This window comes from Passer domesticus, chromosome 19 (assembly GCF_036417665.1).
Source record: "Passer domesticus isolate bPasDom1 chromosome 19, bPasDom1.hap1, whole genome shotgun sequence".
NCBI lineage: Eukaryota > Metazoa > Chordata > Aves > Passeriformes > Passeridae > Passer > Passer domesticus.
This window is the reverse complement of record NC_087492.1, coordinates 12,638,527-12,660,681: the sequence shown is the minus strand read 5'-3', so window position 1 is coordinate 12,660,681 and position 22,155 is coordinate 12,638,527. Positions and strand designations below refer to the sequence as shown.

The 22,155-nt window shown below is 45.7% G+C and overlaps 1 protein-coding gene across 1 annotated transcript; it reads left to right on the top strand.

Annotated features, from left to right (window-relative positions):
• The first annotated feature begins 9,085 nt into the window (after nucleotides 1–9,085).
• On the top strand, nucleotides 9,086–22,151 carry LOC135283623 (myeloperoxidase-like). The gene is made up of 13 exons (XM_064394605.1): nucleotides 9,086–9,231; nucleotides 9,898–9,991; nucleotides 10,822–10,997; nucleotides 11,604–11,727; nucleotides 13,721–13,850; nucleotides 14,722–14,922; nucleotides 15,015–15,330; nucleotides 16,691–16,851; nucleotides 17,274–17,526; nucleotides 18,783–18,953; nucleotides 19,770–20,007; nucleotides 20,472–20,689; nucleotides 21,867–22,151. The coding sequence occupies exons 1-13, from the start codon at nucleotides 9,135–9,137 to the stop codon at nucleotides 21,905–21,907; spliced, it is 2,220 nt and encodes a 739-aa protein (XP_064250675.1). The 5' UTR covers nucleotides 9,086–9,134; the 3' UTR covers nucleotides 21,908–22,151.
• The last annotated feature ends 4 nt before the right edge of the window (nucleotides 22,152–22,155 follow it).

Here is a 22,155-nt window from a genome sequence, read left to right as displayed (position 1 = left end):
AGCTTGCCCAGGCTTGGTCCACAGGAGTCCCTGGCTGTAACCCTGCCCAGGGACACAGCAGGACCTGGTCCTATCCCATCCTGGACATGGATGCTGCTATCCCTGCTTCACATCCAGCTCAGGGACTGCTGTCTGTGCTGCCACCTGCCCTGCACAGAGCATCCCAGCAGTGCTGGGAATGGGAGCTAGGCACTGGCCACAACATCAGTGGAGATGACATGGGGGATGGACATGGTGGGAGGTCTGTGTCTTGTCTTATCTCCTTTTATTCAACAGGAAACTTGTCCCAGGACAACTGTCCCCAATATCTTTTTCTAGCCTGGAAATATCCCAGCCTACTCCATCCCCTCTTCCCACAATATCCTTATTTTTGCCTCTGTGACAGCATGTCCAGACATGACTCTTGGAGGCAGCCTGAACCATGGATTTGGCAGGTTCTGTGCTGCATCTGGGAGGAGATGTTCCAGGCTTGTGTGGTTCTCACGAGGTTTCTGCCTGCATTTAGGCTTTTGGAACAGGGGATTTGGAGAAAGGAGGAAAAGATGTCTGTCAAGAGGAAATCCTTGCTGAGCAAGGTCTGGTAGTGACTTGGCCTCTCCTTTGGAGCATAAATCCAATTTGGAGGGCAGTGCTAGAAGCACTATCCTTGGTTCGGATGGGAGCTGGTTTTGGGGACTCATCCTGAGATGTCCAAAGCCCTCCCTGGGTTCCTGGAGTTGTGTCCAAGAGCTGTACAAGAGCTTTCCTGTCACTGGCACTCCATGCCCCTCCCATGGGGATTTATCAGCAGGGACTTGCACATTACCAGACCCCAGAATGGAGTCTGGAGTGGTCCACCATGATATCAAAAGGATGGGAGGGTCCAGACCACAGTGGAAGGACCTGAAGATAACCGGAGTGGGAGCAGAGGGACCGGGAGAGCAGTGACACCCTATCAGAGGAAACTGAAGGGGACTAGACCTGAAAAAAAGAGGTCTGAGGGGGTTAAGGATGTTGAAAGGTGTATCTGGAGAGCTCTAGCAGAAACATCTGGAGGAGACTGGAGGGCACCATGTTGCCCAACTGTTTTTGCAACCTGGTTGGACTCACACTTTCACCGCACTGGTTGGAATTGCCTCAACGTTCCTCTGAATCTTTCATCATATTGACTTTTTCCCTTATCTAATCTTGTGTTGTTGGCAGTGAACAGCTATTTTGATCTATAATTCTTGTCATATTTACAGACAAAACAATCTTGCCTGGTTAAAAGAACAGGATGTTTTTACAGAAAAGTCTGAGTTCAACAGAGAGCTGACAGCTCTTCTCTTGTAACAAATGGCACTTTGCAGTACTATGCAATAGAGAAAACCACAAGGTGTGTCATGAGGCAGAGCTTCTAAATCAAGGAAATGTTCAGACTCTCGTTTTCACCCTTTAATCTTCCAAGTTTCAGAAAACAGTGACAGCCCTGCCTGAGCATCGATTTTGCTGGACCCAGCACATAGCTCTCACCATTCCTGAGGACAGAGAATGGCCTCAAGTTGTGCCAGGGGAGGTTTAGGTTGGATATTAAGAAAAGTTTCTTCACTGAAAGGGTGGTCATTCACTGGAGCTAGTTTCCCAGTGCAGTGGTGGAATCACCGTCCCTGGAACTGCTCAAAAAACATGTGTCACTTGTTAGTGGAGGCCTTGGCAGTGGTGGAGGAATGGTTGGATTCAATTGCCTTAAAGGGCTTTTCCAATCTAAATGATTTTGTGATTCCTTGGTTCACTGTTCCATCCCATCACTTGATGCAATGTTAAAGACACTTCTCTCACCATAAACCAGAGTGCACTGGTTGCAATGTGAGGGCATAGGATAATCCAGAGGAGCCTTGGAATACCAGGGAACCCCTGCAAGCTCTGTCCATACAGACATTCCTCCACAGGTTTAAGCATTGAATCAAGCCACAAAATCTGTGATCCTTTTATTGCTTCTATTCACATATTCAGCCTCTTAAGAATTTAAGCCGCAGTCCAGGAAAAATCATCCATGACTGTGGATGACTCCCATATCTCCCAGATGTGGGGTAAAATGAAAACTGCAGTGGGATCTAAAGCTTCTTCTACTCTCTTTGCTTAAATAAATCTCTGGAGTGTTTGAACCCATGTGTTCTCCCATTGGCTTTCCAGGGGCCTGACAACTGCTTCTACTGCGTCCTGTATTTTCCAGATAAGGTGAGAACTGATTCCAGAGCAGGAAGATTCATGGAAAATGGAGAAACCATCCTCCTGCATTCTGTCTTTACTCCTGCCAGCACCATCTCCAGAGAAGCCATCTCCCACTTTCCTGCCTGAGCATGGCATCACAGTCTGGAAGAGAAGTGGAAGGGATGGAAGAAAGGTTTACTAAAGGATGGGGCAGGAAGAAGTTTGGTTCCTCAGGGGTAGCTGAAGGATTTATTCAGGGAGTTTGGTCCATGGGAAGGGAAATAAAGCTTCAGCCCCTGGGGAAGGATTGTTGCTCTTATGGAAGAAATGTTCTAGCTGCTGCTCAGGACTGGAGTCCCATTTAGGCCTTGCAAGATGAGCATTTTTCTGTGGATGGATGTGCAGTAGCTTGTCCTGGTGTGTGTGGTGGGTCCTACCACTGTTCTGGAAAGTCACAGATGCCTCTCCATGGCTTTCCAGCCCTGGGCACTGCACCTCCTGCTTGAGGGAGGTCTGGAAGGAGCCCCCAAGCAGCCTGTCCTCACTAGTATCTCCCCAGACTCTTGGGCTCACCTGGAGCACCTCCCATGGCTATGAAGAATCTCCATGGCAGGTGGGGACATGCACCAAGGAGGCTTCATAGCCTTGGGTGTTGAGTCTTTAAAGGAGAGCTTCCAGAAGAGGTGATAATGTCACCCCTGGGCATTACACAGCTGAAGACACCCCTGAACACCTCTGTGATTCTGTGGTGCCACCTCTTGAACATCCCTGGCTGTTGCTGTCACTTATTCATAAAGAGTTAAAGCTTTCTTTTAGTGTTGCAGCCTTTCTATTTTTAAAGCTGGACAATCTGGTTTTATTAAACGTCACCCCAGTACTGCTGGGAAGTTTTCCTCCTCTAGTTGCCCTACAATTTCTGTGTTGTAATCTATTGCTTCTCACTTTTATCTATTTCATCCTGCTCACTCCATCCCTTTATAAGCTCTGCCCTTCATCTATCAGATCACAAGATGCACTGGATACAGTTGTGTAAGCTTGTGCCCTGGACAAGGACAGATTGGCTTGTACAGGCTATTGGCTCTCAGTTTGTAAATAAATCCACAGTTTGAAATATAGGAAAAATACACCATTGGTGGGTGAGGAGGAAACTTTGTATGTTTGAAGTTGTACCCAAATTAAGTCCACAATCGTCATTAAACATGAGGCATCATGGTTCACACTTGGGATTTAAATGTGTCTCTGTCACCTAAGGCCAGGTCAAATGGGGTTTGGAGCAACGTGATGCAGTAGAAAGTGCACCTGCACATGGGATGGGGTGGAATGAGATGACCTTTAAGGTTCCTTCCAAACCAAACCAGTCTGGGATTCTGTGATTCTAAGATTTTTATGAAAACAAAGCTGAAGGAGCTTGCAGGAATATCAGAGGTGTCAAATGAGGAAGGGGAGGATGTTGCCTTTTGCTGTTAAAATGGGGAATAGGAACGCAATAATAAGCTCTTTCTTTTCTTTGTGTTGCTGGAGTTTAATGAACAATTGTTCCTACAGCTACTTTTTAGCAAACACCATCAGTGGTTTAGACAGCTCTGGGTTTATACTGGGATTTAGGGGTGAAGATCTGCAGCCTGAACAGGACTAAGAAGTAATGCTAGCAATACTAAGAGCCTGAGAGAAGAAATCTGCATCTTCTCAAGACAGAGGAGATCTGCTGCTTGGTCAGGTAAGTAAAGGATAATTATTGCTCTGGTTGCCTGGACATCTTGTAAACTGCTGAAGGTACATTGATCTTGGTGAGCAGGATACCCTGGTTTTCTGGAGGCTCCAAAGATTGCACTGGAACACCACAAATCCCAGCTGGATGTTGTGGTTCGTTTGTGGGGCGGGCTCCCTGGGCAGTCCCCGGAGGGCCCCTTGGGCTGTGAGCTCACTGGCAGCAGCAGCAAGGAGACTCCACACGGCTTCTGAGGGTGCTGATTAGATGAGGGTTTATTGGGGGTCCCACCCCCGGGAACAGCATGGTTTCTGAGGGAAAAAGGGGAAAGGGGGATTGGGGGGAGAAGAGAGAGAGCCTAGGGGAGAGCAGGGCCAAGAGAGGATCTCCTCTCCCTCGCACACCTTAAGAGGGAGATTCAAAGTGGGTGCAGAATAAGACTTGGGCCAATGGGATTACAGATACATGATCCTTCAGGGGAGGATCACAGCCTTGGAATAAATCATACATTTTTGAGGGGTGAGACAGAGCATAGCATTTAACTAAAATGCAGCACCACGTATTACCCTTTTTTTGTTAGAGAAAAAAGAGAAATATGACATAAAAGAGAAATATGACTTTTCTCTTTCTCTTAAACAGAAATATGACAATTAACAATTTAAAAAATGAAGCAGTAATTATATAGTTTTGTAGCATGAAAATAAATACCACTGCAGTGAGGATTATGTTTTAAACAGTCCATTTGACTTGATGTTTGCTTTGGTGGTAGGCAGCAAAGATAAAATGAGCATTTAATTGTAATAAATGGGTTATGTGGATCCATATTGCAGATTTAAAGGAATTTAAAGCATGGGCGAGTGCTTAAAGGCTTCAGCCTTTGGCACTAAGCTCATATGAGAGTTTTGGGATTGGCCTTTTCAGCGTGACTGGCCCAGTGGTGTCTAACCTTTTCCAACTGGCTTTTTGGACCACCACAGCCCCCAGTTTAGGCTGAGGTGACGACTTTGCTCCCTGAGAGAGGGACAGGGAATCACCTGGAGCCCCCGGGAGTCCAGGCAGGTTTACAGCCTCAGATTCTCACCCTTGGATCTGAGCTTTACCGCTGCTTTCACCTTTCAACCAGTTTAACCCAGATGATCCCCGGTTTTAGGTTGTTAAAAGAAAAACAAAAAGACAAAAAAGAAATTTGGCTTCAGCTAATACCTATACTCAGGGAGCATTCGCCACAAAAACTGTCAAAATACTCTCCCAGACACCATTTTAGGTTATCAGTCACCCTCAGAACCTACTGAGGACAGCATAAACCCAACAGCTATTATGATTCAGCAGTCTAATACTATCTGAACTGTTGCTATTAAAGAAACAATCAAAACTGCTTCTCGTCGGATCTACCCTTGTGACCTGACAGGCCCCTGCTTTCTAAAACTGAAAACAGGACAACCTGCAATATGAACACACATTTAAACTAGAAAAGCATAATTATAAAAACTACTTCATGGGGATGGGAGAGAAATGGAGAGAGGACTGGTATTGGATAAGAATGATAAAAAGGTTAGAGGGTTTTAGGATAAAAGTTCTAGCTGATGAGCTCTTTTCAGCTAGAACAAGTGGATAGGGATTGGGAATTGGGGAGGTTACAGGGAGCCAGGGACTCTGCAAAAGAAAAACCTTTTTGGGGTACCCTACGCCTTCAAGTGGTCTGCTCCCGGTTAACTACCCAAAATAAGGAAAACAGGGGTATGGATTGCAGAGAAGGATATTATCCTGCTCTTGGGGTAACAGGGGAAGGAGATAATGAAGTAGAATTTTCAATTCAATGAAATGTTGAGGCTTAGCCGTGTGGCTGATGTGCCTGGTTTAGCAGGACGGAGTGGAGTGCCGGGCAATTGTTAAGGGGACGGCGGGTTAAGGAGAAGGAGTGGCAAGGGGAGAGAGAGTAGGACTGAGGAAGGAGGTGACAGAAGTGACGAAAGCAGTTTTGGGGGATGCAGGGCTCAGGTAAAGCTGAAAACTGTTTCTTGCTGGTCTGGTGGCTCCCCCACGGAAACTGGTGGGCTTTGGTTCCTTCTTTCGCCGCTGCTGTGGTCCAGGGCAGCTCCGAGCAGGCGCATGGCGGCCACGTGGCGAAGGTGCTTCGAGCGGTGGGCTCGCTGCTGGCCTGACATGTGAAAGCCTTGGGAGCTGCACTTAGACCCAGTAATGGACATGATATGTAATGTGAATGCAGCCTTTGCCTGCCAGGGGACTGGAGCCATGGGAGCAGCATGGGGCTACTTGCCCACAAGGACGTGTGTCCTTCAGGGTGGACAGTGTTCCTGTCCAAGGGCAGTGGGGGTCACCAGCCTGCCAGTGAGATGTAAAGGAAGATTCCTTGTCTGACCTGGCAATTCCTTGCCTTCAGCCTGGCAGTCTCAGTGGCATCACCTGATCTGGGACTGAGGTCCCTTCTCAGCAGTGACCCCACTAGACTCCCCACACCCCTCACACTCCCCAGTGAGACCAAGTTTCCTTATCAGCTCGACCCCAGGTTCCCCACAGCAGAGTCACAAATGTCTGGATTCTCAAGATAATTTAATCTTGGTGTAACAACAGAATAACAGCTTGAATTGGTGCCCCTGAGCAGGGATCCAAATAAAGGAAGCCCTGGCTTTTATACTCCCACAGTCCAAGCACAGGAAAGTCTGGAGTCATTGGCTCCAGCCGTGTCTCTGGGTGTCCTTCACCTGGCTGTGCACAGGTCCCTGTTGCCCCTGCTGGGACAAGGCCTTGGTCCCAGCTCTGGTGGTGCCACTGGGACTGCCAAGGTGGCTCCTGGATAGACAGGGAAGTTTCCTTAAGAGTCACTAATGGCAAAGATACTTGTCACAAACACCAAAATAGGAGCAAAGCCACCCAGCAGGTACCTGGACTTCTGCCTATGCACGTTTTGCAAGGAAATCTGGATAGATAAGGCGGAGCACCTGGTAGGATGATCAGAGTCCCTCAAGTGTTGGGGGCCCCCTGCTTTGGATTCAGACTTCTCTTTAGGGGAGAAATATTGGCTTTGCATTTTCAGTTTCTGAAAACCTGGTCTTCACACATCCTTTTTTTTTTTTTTTTTTTTTCTTCTTTTTTCCCCCAGCAGATTTAAAACAACATATTTTTTGGTAGCAGTTTCCTTTATCATATGTGCTTTTCTTTTATTTATTTTGGTTTAATAAGAGCTGTGAAAATATTTGAACAGCAGGAAGGTTTGGCTCCCTAATCCTGGGAGGTTTAAAAGGCTGATTGATGGCAAGAAAATTCACTATTGTCTTTTGTTATCAGTGTTATCAATGTTCAGAGGATTAAATTATTTCTACAGCCTTGGTCCACTGAAGTACCGTCCTTTTTTCTCCTGCATCTCATGGAATCATGGAATGATTTCTGTTGGAAGCAACCCTAAAGTTCCTCCCATTCTACCCCCTGCCATGGCAGGGACACCTTCTGCTATCTCAGGCTGCTCCAAGCCCCATCCAGCCTGGCCTTGGGCACTGCCAGGGATCCAGGGGCAGCCACAGCTGCTCTGGGCACCCTGTGCCAGGGCCTGCCCACCCTCACAGGGAAGAATTTCCTCCTAACCCTCTGTCATAATTCATACTGAAATTAATTACATCACTTCACCCAAGACTTTGTTCCTTTCTAAGTATTGGCATAGCTATAACATTGGGATTGTACATATTTCTGTCCATGTGATTTTGCTGGAGACAACTTGACCCTGCTCTGTACTACTACCTCATTCCTTGTCCAGTCTGTGTCATCCCAAATAATCAGCAATTATTTTATAGGAATTTCCAAATCCCTGATGGGACACAACTTTGTTTTGACTGGACACAAATAGTGGCAGACCCACCATTCACACATGCTGTATATGGACCTCAGGACACTCCACAAATGCATTGGCAAAATGATCCATTTCTGGCTTCCCAAACCTTCACAGATGTCAACCAACCAGGAAAGAGAAGCCAAATTCCACCATGATCTGTAACCATCATAGAGTTAAGCTGACCTCTTTCACTTGCAGGAAAGAAATATGTGTCTTCATTCCTTTTTAAACTGATTTTTCAAGAAGGAAGTCAGAAGGAATGGAGAAGTGTACACTTTCTAGATCATTCCAGGAAAGCAAACCAGCAGATATTTCCTCTTGGCTCAGTCTGGTCCCAGTTTTTTGGCCACACCCATTTTAGACCGGGCGAATTTCTGCCCTGGTGCAGGTGTATAAAGAACTGACTTCTCTCCCAGCCCTGCCAGTGCTGCAGAGATGGCAGGTAAGATCCATGAATTTTCATTCTCTATCTGCATTTGATATTTCTGGTGTGGATATTGGTGCATTCCACAGGTGAACCCAAGGAAATGGGAGGCAGAGCAGAGTGCTGGGACCTGGTGGTTCTTCCTTCCTCCTTCTCCCCTGATGTGTATTTAATTTATTGTGAGAAGTGAGCAAAGACTGCCTGATTTATTTCTCATGCAGAAAATTCTTGCAATATATGAATGCTAGGAATAAACAGCTTTCAATCCCCAGGAACGTGGTCCAAGAATTTTCATGGATTGCAAATGTAAGGTAACCTCTCCCACTGTGAGAAATCTGTTAGTTCTTCCAAATTTTGTCTCTGTCCTTCTCTAAACAATTTAAAAGTTGACTAAATGACTTAAAATAAATCTAGTTACAACCTTTGGGCTAAAAATCTCCATTCAGGGAAGGGAAGGTGTCGTGCCACAGTGGGAGATATGGGTGGAACAGATCATACACATTTCTGCTGTTAATGTGAAACAGGAATAAAGCCAAATTTCACGGAGCAGCAGGAGGACTGGCAGGGGTGGTTGGAAGTGATGATAGACCGGGCAGCTTCTTTTGTTCAGCATCAAGACGGAGGGGGCAGAGAGGGATGTGTGGGGTCAGGTTCCTTTCCACCAGCTGCTTGTGGACATTGCCAAAGGCAGGACCCCAGGACACCTCCCTCTTCCAACTCAACTTCCCAACATCCTCCACCATTGAGGCTGGACTGTACCTGACTGCCTATTCCTTGGCAGCTACTCAGCCCAGTTTGCTGAGGGTTCCACATCTCAGAGGTGTCCCTGTGTCCTGCCAACACCTAGAGCCACAACCCCATCCTGAATCCCACTGACAGACCTGGACAGAGGGCAGCTCGATTTTATTCCTGCATCCTGAAAGAGATATTGAAACCAAACAAGTCAATCTGTTCTGACCCCTCAGTGAAGCCCTGATCATTGAGGATTTATGTTGCATTTCTCCCTAGGCAAAAATCCAAGGATGACTCTCCTGGGATCCCTCATCACTCTCTGCGCAGTTGGAGCAATGGGCTCCTCAGGGAATAGTAGGTTCCTGTTCATCCTTTGGCTGCTGCTGTACTGGAAAGGGTGTGAATTAAAAGTCAGACAGAGTTCCTAATTAGACACAGCTCCAATAAAAAATTGAAATATACTGTAGATTGATCCACTAAAAATGAAGTTGATACCTGAGAGATTTGCCTAAGGAAACTCCCTATTTAACCAACAGCCCATCTGAGCAAATCATCCTTTTATGACAGGAAACTTGGGGCAGAGACTATCTTTGACTTCTTCTGTGCACTTTCCCTGGGGAAAGGTCCCAGGAGCAGCTGAGGGGGCTGAGAAAGCTCCTTTTCTCAGCCTGGAGAAAAGGAGGCTCAGGGGGGCCCCTGTGGCCCTGCACAACTCCTGACAGGAGGGGACAGACGGGGGGTCAGGCTGTGCTCCCAGGGAACAGGGACAGGAGGAGAGGAAATGGTATCAAATTGTGCCAGAGGTTTAGATTGGATATTGGGGAAATTTTTTCATGGAAAGGATTGGGAAGCATTGAAACAGGCTTCCCACAGCAGTGATGGAGTCACCATTCTTGAAAATATAAAAAAAATAAAGTGTATGTGGCAGCTTGGGGACATGGTTTGGTTGAGAACAAAGCTTTTAGTGTATAATTGAGTATCCTAAATTTCTGCTTTTTCTTCTTTTATTTTGTTGAGCAGAGGTCTCAGAGGTGCTGTCAGATTCATCTCTCCTAAGCATCATTACTGAGGCCAGGCAGTTGGTAGACACTGCATATTTACAGGCCCGAAAAAGGTGAGTTCTTCCTGCATGACAGCCCCAATATTTTAAGATAATAAGATTAAATATATGTGTGTTTTTTTTCTGTTTTTCAATGCATATTGATTATGGAGAAGACTTAGCACCAGGGCTCTTTTTGTCATGGCTGGAGGGATCATTTTGCCCAGTTTGGCTAGATTCTGGTCCCAGAACCACCAACCATGACCTCCAAGTATTGTTTCCTCACCTACACTGCTGTGAGCACCTCTCACTGATCCATAATGGTTCACACATGCTGGACACGTGTGAGTCCTCTCCTGGCAGCAGGAGTTCTGCCCCTCTCCAGAAGGACTGGAGTTTTGCAGATGGGCATCCTGTCCCAGATTGGTGTCAGTGGAAGTCAAACCCCAGGTATTCTCTGTGATTGTTGCAAAAGGCTGGTTCCAGGCAGTGGGATGACTTGGGAAGGAGTCTTTCTCCACTCATCCTACAGAAGTAGCAAGACAGAGCCTTGAGACCAGAAAGAGATGGAACAGGAGTGAGGTTTTCCCTCTGTTCACAGAATACACCTTGCAACATAATACATGTAAAATTTTATCCAGTCACAGTTCATTGATCTGGATTTCCACATGATAGAACAAAGTTTATTGTGACAAGGAAGTGTGACTGAAAACTTGAAGCAGGGGATTACAGTGCTTTATTTGCCAAAACCATTCTGAGCTGACATGCTAATGTGCAGATAGCTGGTCCTACTGGGCAGGGCCTGAGTGTGACCCTGCAGTGGTGTCATAGCTAATTACACCCAGTCCAGCATGACAGAGGAGCTCCGATTTCAGAGAAGGTGCTTCATGGAACTCTTCTTTCAGCTTAAAGAGAAAATCGGAGGAAAAGATTGTTAACCCGATGGATTTCCTGAAGCACCTAAAGGACCCCATAGGAAGAACCAGATCTGCAGTCCGTGCTGCTGATTACTTGGAAACTACTTTGAAACTCCTCAAAAGGAAGCTGCATCTCTCTGGGGAACAGAGTTTCAATGTCACAGGTAATGTGATTTAGACCAAAATGTCTTACAAAGAGCAAAGAGCAGGAGATGTGCCACAGCAGGTGTCAGAGATCAGCTCTGCCATGACCCAAATAACCAGGGATAAAACCCTTCCCCAACAGGGGAATAGATTGGAAGGTTTCTCAGAGACAGACCAGACTCCCAGGTGTTTTATTCATCATCTTTGAGAGTGCATCTCTTCCATTATTGTAAAAACAGCTAAACAATACCTGTGACAAACCTGGGGCAAAGCCCACTGGAGACTGTAATCACTGAAAACCCTCCATCTTCCACTTCTGCTCTGCACACCTGGGTTGTACCACTCTGCAACCTCATCATTTTGTTCCCAGGTGGGGAAAACCTTCCTGGTGATGATGCTTTCCACATCCCTCTGGAAAATTGCTTTATGCCCACCCAGTTTTCTTAGTCCAGAGGGGAAGGCTGATCCACAAAAGGGTTTAGGCACCAAATTAACAATTCCAATCCAGATGTTTTATATCCACAGCTCCAATTCAGTTGGCTGAAATGTTGACCTAGAACACCGAGAAGCTAAAACAACAAAAGAAGAGTAGGATCGGATGTTACTTTACAGGGTTTCTCTTGCAGACCTGCTAAGCAGGAGACAGAAGGAGATGATTTCCAAGGGCACTGGCTGTGACTATCAGACTCGTTCAATTAAATGCCCAGAGAGAGACTTTTACCGGACCATTACTGGGGAGTGCAACAACAGGTAGGATGTGTGTGTGGACAAGGCGAGTCTCTTTATTCTGACCCAGGGTAGATGATTGTGAAAGTGCCTTCCAAAAGGGCAAGAAGAGTGAAATACTCAGCTTAATGAGCCCATAACAGAGGATTAATTTCTACCTGTGCCTGTCAGGAAAATGATGTAACTTCTTAAAAATCTCAGATTTGCGCCCACTGGCCTTTATGTGCTGCTTTGGATGAAGGAAAGGATCTTGGGGTGGGGGTAGGTAAGAAGTTGAGGAAATTTTGAGGCTGTGACTCAGCCTCTCATTTTGCTGGAGGCTACAGGAAATCATGCCTCCATTCTTCCACAGGGAAAATACTAATTTCCCCGGGTGATTCAGATGATAATATTCAGCTGTTGATATATCTCTGTTATGAGTAAGGGTGGGAATTAAATAAGACTTTAATTCTTGGTTCTTCCAACTTGGTGTATTGTACATCCTTTATCTGAGAAAATTTGTTCTTCAGGTTTTTTTGCACATAGTTTCCCTCCAAGTTCAAGGCTCAGACCAAACATTTATTTCCTTTTGTGCTTTTAATTTTTTTTTTTTTACCAGAAAATAACCAAATTCCTATGCTGACAGTGACAGTCAAGGCTCCTTGTCCTGTGTGTCACTGCCAGACCTGAAATCTGAATGGGACTTGCATCCAACGTGCACCTGGCATGAAACAGATGTGCCAGCTGTGATGACATAGCACAGCTCTGCAGCAGTGTGCAGGGAGCTCACACTCACTGGGGTTTTCCAGTCTGTTCCCCTGGACTCCAGGGCCTCCAGCCCCACAAGGACAGCACTGTCTGTCTGCCCAGGAAGGGTGTGGAGTCTCTTTCACTGGGGATATTCCAGAACTATCTGGACACAGTCCTATGCCATGAGGGCTGAGATGACCCTGCCTGAGCAGGGACATGGGACCAGGTGGCTCCAGTGTGGTCTGTTCCAGCCTGACCTGTTGTGGGATTTTGTGTCCATGCTGATTTGAGGCTCAGGGTAGGGTTGTCCTTGACCTTGTTGAGCTGTCAGAGAGATGGAGGGAGTCTTGAGAGATCCCTGTGGTGTTAATATTTTCCCAAGGATCTTACTCAGCTTGAGGTGCACACCACGAGAATAGTTTGCCTGCAAGGACAGTAATGACAATCAGAACAAGACCCTGGTGGTTCTGAGTCCTTAATATTTGATGGAATTGCTTTGGCTCTGGCACAGTGATTTTCCTAGGACATGCTCTTATTTCACAGCACACTGCTGTGAGCACTGGGTACTTCTCTCTCCTTTTCCAGTGCAGAATCACAGAATCATTTAAGTTGGAAAAGACCTCCAAGACCATCAAGTCTAACCTTTGACTCATCCCCACTTTATCAACCAGACCAGAACCCTGAGTGCCACATCACTCAGACATTGCCTGAGTTTTGTGGCCACAGGGCCACAGATCCTTGGCTCAATCAGAATTATTTTCCCTCTGAACCAAAATGCTGACTTCAGCAATTAAAACTTTTCGGAGCGGTGCAAGGCCACACCACAATGGCCACAGCTGCAGGCTGAGAGGGTCTGTGTAAAAACTTCCCCAAGGGGCAGCCTTGGCACAGATCCCCACACAGATGGAGAATCTTCATCCTTGGAAGCTACCAGTCCCCATCTGGACAAGACATGGCCACCCTCAACATGCTAATGGCCCTGCCGTGAGTTGGATTTTGAGATGGAAGTGAAGACAGAGGTGATAGAGAGATTTAAATGTGAAATAAAATTAATGTAGGTTTAATTGACAGGTAAAATTAATAGAGTGACACAAGATACCTTTTTTAAAAATGTTAAATTTTCTCCATAGTTATAACCTTGGTATAATTCGCTTCTTGGTATTTTTCCAGTCTCATCCCTGTTACCAGAGTGTTCAGACATGGAATAAAGGGCTGTGAAATGTTGGTCTGTACAAGGCTGCTGATGTTTGAAAAAATAACAGAGGTTGTTTTTCTGGTGATGCTGCAGAAATCACTCCCACCTGGGGTCCTCTAACCGTGCCTTTGCACGCTGGCTCCCAGCTGTATATGAAGATGGAATGTCTGTTCCCAGAGGAGCAAGTGAAGGAAAGCGCTACAATGGATTCCCACTCCCACTGGTGAGAGTTGTTATCCTAATCCAGCCATGAGTAAGGACACTGCCCTCAATGCACCCATCAGGAAGGAAGCAGTGGCAACATCTAAAGTGTAAATTGCTTGATCTTTGATCTCAGGCTACTTTTCCACAACTGAGTTATTTCTCAGGTTAATATTTTTTGTTGGAGAAAGAGAGGAGAAAAAGATTGTAGACGCTTTCCTAAGCAGTTTTCAAAGTGTACATCCCAAGGATTGCTGCAGTCAGTGCTCAAGGACACCAGGAGCTTTGTACAAGCCACAAGGCTTGTGAGTTCCTCATCCATGTTCTTGACTTTCTGGTGTTCACAAACAAGTTTCAGCTGGAACAGGCTTTCCGTGAAGCCAGGTTTGGCTGAAGGACTGTGTAGTCTACTTCTACACCTGATTGGATGGAGCTGAGAAATGACATGGAGCTGTGTAATGCCATAACTCTTAGTAATTTGTCTAAGATAACCTTGTGCATGATCTACAACTACCTGAAAGGAGTAGGTAGGGGTTGGCCTCTTTTCCTAGGGAACAAATGACAGGACAAGAGGAAATAGCTTCAAATTGTATTAGAGGAGGTTTAGGATATTAGGAAAAATATCTTCAATGACATAGTGGTTAAGAATTGGAGCAGCATTTCCAGAGCAACAGAGAAGTCAATCCCTGAAAGTGTTCAAAAATAGGTAGATGTGGCAATTCTCAATATGGTTTATAGGGAATGAGGATACTCGGTTGAAGGTTGATGATCTTGGAGGTCTTTTCTAACTTTCATGATTCTGTGATTCCAAGATGTCTCAGTGGGAGTTCAAGTGAGAGGCAACCGCTCCACCGTGGCAGAGACAGTCGCATTTTCATTTTGGTTTTCTGCAGGTTCGAAAAGTATCCAATGAGATTGCTCACACAGCCAACAAGAATGTCACTGCAGATCAGCAGCTCTCGCTGGTCTTCATGCACTGGGGCCAGTGGGTGAACCACGACATAGACTTGGCCCCTGCCAGTGGGGAAGGAGCCAGCCTGGAGCTCCAGTGCCACACCAGCTGTGCCTTCAAGCCCCCCTGCTTCCCTATTAAGGTACCCTGACTCTCGCCCACGCCACACTCTCTTACAGCAGCACAATAAAACCACGGAGCTTTCTGAGGCATCACTTGGCTCATTTGCTTTAGTTCCCCCCTGACGACCCGCGGGTGCGGAACTCCGACACCTGCATGCCGTTCGTGCAGTCAGCCTCGGCGTGCAGCCCCGGGACCTCCCGGCGGGAGCAGCTCAACGCCGCCACGTCCTTCATTGACGCCAGCACCGTGTACGGCAGCGACCGCGCCCTGGCCAGGAGCCTGAGAAACCTCACCAACCAGCTGGGCTTGATGGCCGTGAACCAGGACTTCTTGGACGCGGGGCTGGAATTGCTGCCCTTCGAGAACACGACACACAGTGTTTGTGTTCTCACCAACAGGAGTGCCAACATCCCCTGTTTTAAAGCAGGTAAGGTGCAGCTGGGGGGTTTTCAGTGAGTTGTAAAGTCAAAAAGGGACAAATATCTCTGTATAGGATCCTTGTAAGTCTCTTCCACAGAGGATATTCAGTGATTTTGTGATATTTGAATGAGGCACTTCAAGACCTGACTACGTAAGGTGAAAGACAGGGAATCCTCCCTCCAGTTAGAAAATAAAAATAATCAAGCAATAATCGATTAATAAACATAAAAATTATTTTAACTTCCAAAAAAATTACAGCAAATTGTTCTTCCTTTATAAAGTCTTTTTGAAAACATGAGAAATTTTCAATAGAATAGCCACCAATGCTTAAAACTTCTCTGGAGCTTTTTTTCTTCTATCTAGAATTCACCATTCATTACTTGAATGCCAATTGTCAGCTTGAGAAAGTTGAGGCTGTTCAGCCTGGAGAAGAGTGGGTTGTGTGGAGACCTCACAGCACCTGCCAGGATCTGGAGGGACTACAGGGAGCCTGGAGAGCGACTGCATTAGTAACTGTCGTGGGAGAACAAGGGGGAATGGCTTCACATTGAAAGAGAGTAGATTAAACTAGATATACAGAAGAAATTCTTCCCTGTGAGAGTGGTGAAGCCTTGGCAAAGGTTGCCCAGAGAAGCTGTGGCTGCCCCATCCCTGGAAGTGTCCAGGGTGAAGCTGAATGGGGCTTGGAGCAACCTGGGATAGTAGAAGGTTGAAATGGGATGGGCTTTAAAGTCCCTTACATTCTGTGATTCTATGATTCAGTTTTCAACCCAATCAAGACTAACAGTTAAGTGCTCTTAAGAAATCTAGTTAATTGATTAATTAACTAACCCACCCTACCTCAGAAGAAAAGTCTAGACATTTGTATGAAATTTAAACAAACTGAAGACAAACACAGAACTTATTCAATTTTGAAGTGATCCATCACAGGCATAACATTAAAAAAACCCATTATGAATGCAAAACTTGCAAAATCAATCATAAGGGTACAGAGTGCTCTCATTTCCTCATTCTCTGCCTGTGAGAAGGGCTCCTTACTGAGTGAGGAGATGCTTAGTGCTTCTTCCATCGTCTCACAGAGAGTTTTCAGTGGGTGCCCTCCAGTTTTCATAGAATCACAGAAGGGTTTGGCTTGAAGAGAATTTAAAAATCATCCTGTTCCACACCCTGTCATGGGCAGAGACACCTTCCACTAGACTAGGTTGCTCCAAGCCCCATCCAGCCGGGCCTTGTGCACTTCCAGGGATGGGGTAGCCACAGCATTATTGCCAGGAGCATCTCCACTTGTTACTTGTCTGTCCTAACACAAAAACCTGCCTCTGAAATTGAAAGCAATGTACTAAATTCATAAAATATTTTCATTTTAGGTGACAAACGGGTGACAGAAAACCTGGGACTCTCTGCAATGCACACTCTCTTTGTCCGAGAGCACAATCGCCTGGCTACTGAGCTGAGGAAATTAAATCCCCACTGGGATGGGGAAAAGCTTTACCAGGAGAGTCGAAAGATTGTGATTGCCATAAACCAGGTACTGATTACTGTTCACTGTTTATCGCTATATTATCATTTTATTACACTTAGAAATGTTTTTTCCTTCAGGCAAAAGGAGGAAAATGTTTTGCCAAATCAGTGGAGTTATTTGTGGGAGTAGGAAATTGTGAATGAGGATAGAGACAGCATAGATATCCAGATCTTTTTTATGCATCATGCTACTAATTCATCAATTATTTATTATATTAATATATAAATTAATTATTAGATAAAATAATTTAACCTTTAAAAATAATTTAAATCCATTATGCCAAACTTATTCCATTGCTACAGCTCTTTTTTTCTGAAGATTTTAATGAATTCTGCTGCACAGAGTCCACGTTCATTCTCTGCACTTGACTTCTGATGCCATTTCTGCTGCAGCTGCTGGTAAATTCCTGTGCTCTTGTGCTTTTTCAGATCATAACATACAGAGATTACCTCCCACTCCTGCTGGCTGAGGAGACCAGCAAGTGGATCCCTTTGTACAGTGGTTACAATGAAAAGGTGGATCCAAGGGCCTCAAATGTTTTCTCCCTGGCTTTCCGATTCGGCCACACATCAGTGCAGCCTTTTGTGTCCCGTTTGAATGAGAGCTTTCAGCCTTTGTGTTCCTCCTCTCATGTCCCTCTGCATCTGACCTTTTGCGCTCCATGGAGAATTATAATGGAAGGTAAGAATATGGAGCAGAGATCCTGGTCTGGTCCTGGGGTGGAGATCAGCTGGTCAGGCACATGGAATTACAGAATCCCAGAATCATTTAGGCTGGAAAAGATTCACAGGACCATCAAGTCCAACCTGTGACCCGCACCTTATCACACAGGCCAGAGCACTGAGCAGCATGTTCAGTCATTCCTTGGACACCTCCCAGCACAGCAAGACTTGACAGTGGGGTGTTCCACATCCACTCAGATGGTGCAGTTGCTCCTGCTGCTCCAGGAGGCAGGAGACTCCCTGTGCCTAATGTCAAGCCACCAAAGTCTATGTCAAACAAAGCTCTTGTATCCCCCTATACTCAGGGGACATGGACACAGGGTGATGCATCCAGTTTAACTGAGCTAAAGCAGCATCATTCCTTCCTAGAGGTGCCCATCCCTCTTCCTAGCTCTAACTGGAGTTATGGGGTCCTGCTATTACACAGCTGAGATCTCAGATAGGTCTTTCTGAGGAAGACAAATATCTCTTCCAAAATGGGTTAACTACTTATGAGAAATATAATTACAGTTGTGCAGCCAATTTTCCTGTGTTTTGCTCATACTGTCTCCTTAATTGCTGTGAAAAAGATGTGGACAGTCAGACATGAATTAATGCTATCACCACATTTAATGTTTTAATAACTGTCTGTCAATTAATAGTGAATTATAAGCAAAATCCATTGCAAAACCTAAAGCCTTGGACAGATCCCCAAGCACCAGGACATAATGGAGTCTGGCAGGCTCAGGAGCAGACTTGGAAAGGGACTGGTGGACAGCAAGTGGATTTAGGGGTGTGGAAGGAAAAGCTAAGGGATGGGGAGGGATAAGGACCTTAGTTACTATGTGAGGCTTTATTTACTGGCACCTGCAGACATGTACAGTTTCATACAGGCACCACTGTGAGGGTGGGCAGGCCCCAGCACAGGGTGCCCAGAGCAGCTGTGGCTGTCCCAGCCCTGGAAGTGTCCAGGGCCAGACTGGACGGGGCTTGGAGCAACCTCAGACAGTGGAAGATGTCCCTGCCCATGGCAAGGGGTGGTATGAGAGGGGCTTTAAGGTCCTTTCCAACCCAAAATGCTCTGTGATTCTATGATTCCATATACACATGGTGAAATGAAAACATGAAGATGAAAACCCCACCCAGCCCACAGTAGACTGTTTCAGCTGCATGAAAGGGACCATCAAAGCTGCACCTTGGCACAAAAAATCTTCCCTTGATTTTCAATGGCTGCAGGAGGCATCGACCCCCTGATCCGGGGCATGATTGTGGATCATGCAAAACTCATGAAACAGAACCAGCTGCTCATTGAGGAGCTCCAGAACCACCTCTTTGAACAGACAGAGGTGATGGGTCTGGATCTAGGAGCCATGAACATGCAACGAGGAAGAGACCATGGCCTTCCAGGTAAGGAGACACAAGTCCACACCTCCTGTGAATAAGACATTTTTTTTCTTTCTGCTGCTTATTCCATGAGCTTTTTCTATACTAATGGGAAGAACCAGTACTGTGGTTTGAGGGTGAAGGATGGACAGACAGTCAAGCTCAGGGAATAAGAGGTTTCTGTATGATAAAAATCTTTTTGTGAGACATGTATGACAAGAACAAAAGGCTTAGAAATTAAAGATGATATTTGGGATAATGTAAGAAAGTGGGTGAGAGACAGTGGTGTATTGTAAAGAGAGAGCATGTGTGGTACAGAAGGTACAGACACAAGTGACCAAATTAAGCTTTCACATGGGCTTGGCCACATCCCCTGGGCTTTGTTATTTGCCCATCAATCTTGTCTTGTGTCCCAGACAAGCCAGAGTTATGAGCAGAAGTGACTTGCACCCACAGGTGGGACTGCCCCAGGTGCTAGAAAAAAAATGGGTGATCTTGGATTAAACACAAACAAATTTTCTTTTTTCTAAGAATTTGATCCTAGAAATTTTGCCTCCCAAAGCTGCAAGGACTGATGCATTCACCCACAGCAGTAGAAAAGCAGTAGAAAGATTTAACCAACACGATAAGCTGTAGTCACAAAGACAACCCAAACTGTTTGTTGAGTGTACATATGAGAAGGACCTTGGAAAAAGTGACATTTGTTGGGACTGCCCAGACAATAGTGCCTTCCAGATCCTTTAATACCATGAGAAGAAGCAGGCAGTTCTCATGGGCCAAGAAAGGCGCTGTGGAGATGTGGTAGTGGGTCCTGGTCATCTGCTGCTCCTGCTTTTGCAGGTTACAATGCCTGGAGGGGCTTCTGTGGGCTCTCCCAACCCCAGACTGTAGAAGATTTATCTGATGTGCTGGGCAATCCCAAACTGGCCAAGAAGTTCATGAATGTGTATGGGACACCGTACAATATTGACCTCTGGATTGGGGCAGTTGCAGAGCCTGTGGTTCCCCAGGGCAGAGTCGGGCCCCTCCTCTCCTGCATTATTGGCACCCAGTTCAGGAACCTACGTGATGGGGACAGGTGAGAGATACATTCCCTGTGGCATTTTTTAGGGGGGAAATGCTGACATTTCCTGTGACACACTAAGCCAACCCATTTACAGCACTCCAGTGAGTGCTCCCAGCAAGGCTCATCCCTTCATTTTAGCCCAGTGGCCAAAGGACTGCTTTTTTCAGCCTGTTCCTCTAGATTAATGTGGTTGAGGAGTACCACCTCCAGATCATGGGGGATCTGCTGTGGCCTCTGCCTGAGGTGACTTTTGCTCTCAGGGCATAAATCCCTGCATCCCAGCAGTCTGCTGATGCTGTGTGGAAGAGACAGGCTCTCAGCACTGTCAGAATGCAGATCTGGCCACACCGGAGACACTTTCTGAAGAGGTGTTCCTAGGGAAGGTGGATTAAGCACCATTCAGACTCACCTTAGTCAGGTTCCCATCTCAGCAAGTAACTAGAGATTATAAACTGCTTCTGAAAATTTCATTGCAGATTCTGGTGGGAAAACCCGGGAGTTTTCACTCCACAACAGTTGCAAGCATTGAGAAAAATCTCAGTGTCAAGGGTGATCTGTGACAATACTCATATCAAAAAGATACCCAGGGATGTGTTCAAGATCAACACTTATCCTGAGGACTTCACTGATTGCCAAGATATTGACTTGCTTGACCTCTCATCCTGGAAAGATGAGCCTGAGAGTGCCACAAAAGGTACCGGTGGTTTAAGATCTGTCAAAAATAATAAATGCACTATAAAGTCTCTTCTACACCTAAAGGCTTCCACAGTGATTCTGTGGAAAGAGATGATGACTGTCCATTTAGCTACACTCAGACAGCACTTGAGGCAGAGGTGCTGTTAACTGAGTTTCCAGGCAATCCATCACTTTCATCATACCTTATTCCCTGCCTCTTCCTTTCAAGCAGATGGGAAATCCATCAAAATCCAGCCTGTTTTGGACCTTGGGAATGTGTCCTCTAAAGACCTTATTCCATAGTCTTTTCTGACAGGAAAGTTGTTGATGAAAAAGCAACTAGAATTAGCCAACCTGCTCCAAAGTCTTACTGTGCTGCTCCAAGTCCCTGCTCTCTCCTCATCTTCCCCAAAGCTTTAAATCAGTTTAAGATATATCTGGAGTAGTTTTGACACTGTATGTCCTCACACACCAATAGCTGATCAAAGGTTATGATGTGTCACAGTAAAACAATGTCTTTGTCAGAGACATGGACACTCAGTGTCCTACTGAAACACTTTTGACTAGGGGTCTCCCAACTGAAATTATGTGGGAGAAGAGAGACTTGAAGAATGGACTGGACTGGTTTATTTTTCCTTCTGACAACCCATTTATAGATGATCACAATACCTGGGGATCACCTACACTGTCCTTCTGCAAGGCACAGACCACAAAGCATCTCCATTCAGTTCCTGTATGGAGTTTGAGTAACTATTTGAGGGAAACACTGTTGTTTAAGACAGATATTTGCACTTAAAGGCTAAATTATGGTGGCTTCACCCCATTCTTTATGACCTGAGCCCAACTTACCTGCTCTCTATACAACAGAGTTTTTTTTCATTTATTTTTTTATCATATTCTTATGGTCACTAAAATGTGTGGAGCTTCTTCCTGTGGCTCTTTTCTCACCAGGCTTGAGGGAAGTCAAAGTGTTTGTGTAACCCAGAGAGAGTTAAATTCCAGGGCTAAAAGCAGTTAATAGATGTTTAACCTTTTGAAATGTCAAGAAATTTTCCCCAAACCACTCATTCTAAGGCTGGAAGCACGACGGTGTCTCAGAGGTGCGGGGACACAGGAATGAGAAAAAGGTGGACAAAAATGATGTGTTCAGGAAAGACTTTGTGCCTCTCAGCAGCTTTTTCTTGCTTTATTGACAGTTTCTAATCCTACTCATCAGACCAGCGTTGGAAACCCCTAATGGTGACACTGAGCTGCTCCTGGGAAACTCCTGCCTGGACATCAGGCTCCACTGGCTGCTGTTGACTGAACATCAGCACATGGTTTCCCAGAGGGGAGCTCAAGACTATGTAATCTGTTTTATTTCCTGTAATGGGATTTTTTTAAAGATATAATTTCTTTCACAAAACTTCCAGTAATGTAAGTCTTCAGATGAAAGGGCAATGATATTTTATTTTCTGTTGCCCTAAAGAATTGATCAGAGGCTTT

Excerpts from the sequence above, each read along its gene's own strand:
- LOC135283623 (XM_064394605.1), top strand. The coding sequence starts at position 9,135 with ATGTTGCATTTCTCCCTAGGCAAAAATCCAAGGATGACTCTCCTGGGA. Across the intron at positions 10,998-11,603 it reads ACAGAGTTTCAATGTCACAG|ACCTGCTAAGCAGGAGACAG; the intron begins GTAATGTGATTT and ends TTTCTCTTGCAG. Across the intron at positions 17,527-18,782 it reads ATGGAGAATTATAATGGAAG|GAGGCATCGACCCCCTGATC; the intron begins GTAAGAATATGG and ends CAATGGCTGCAG.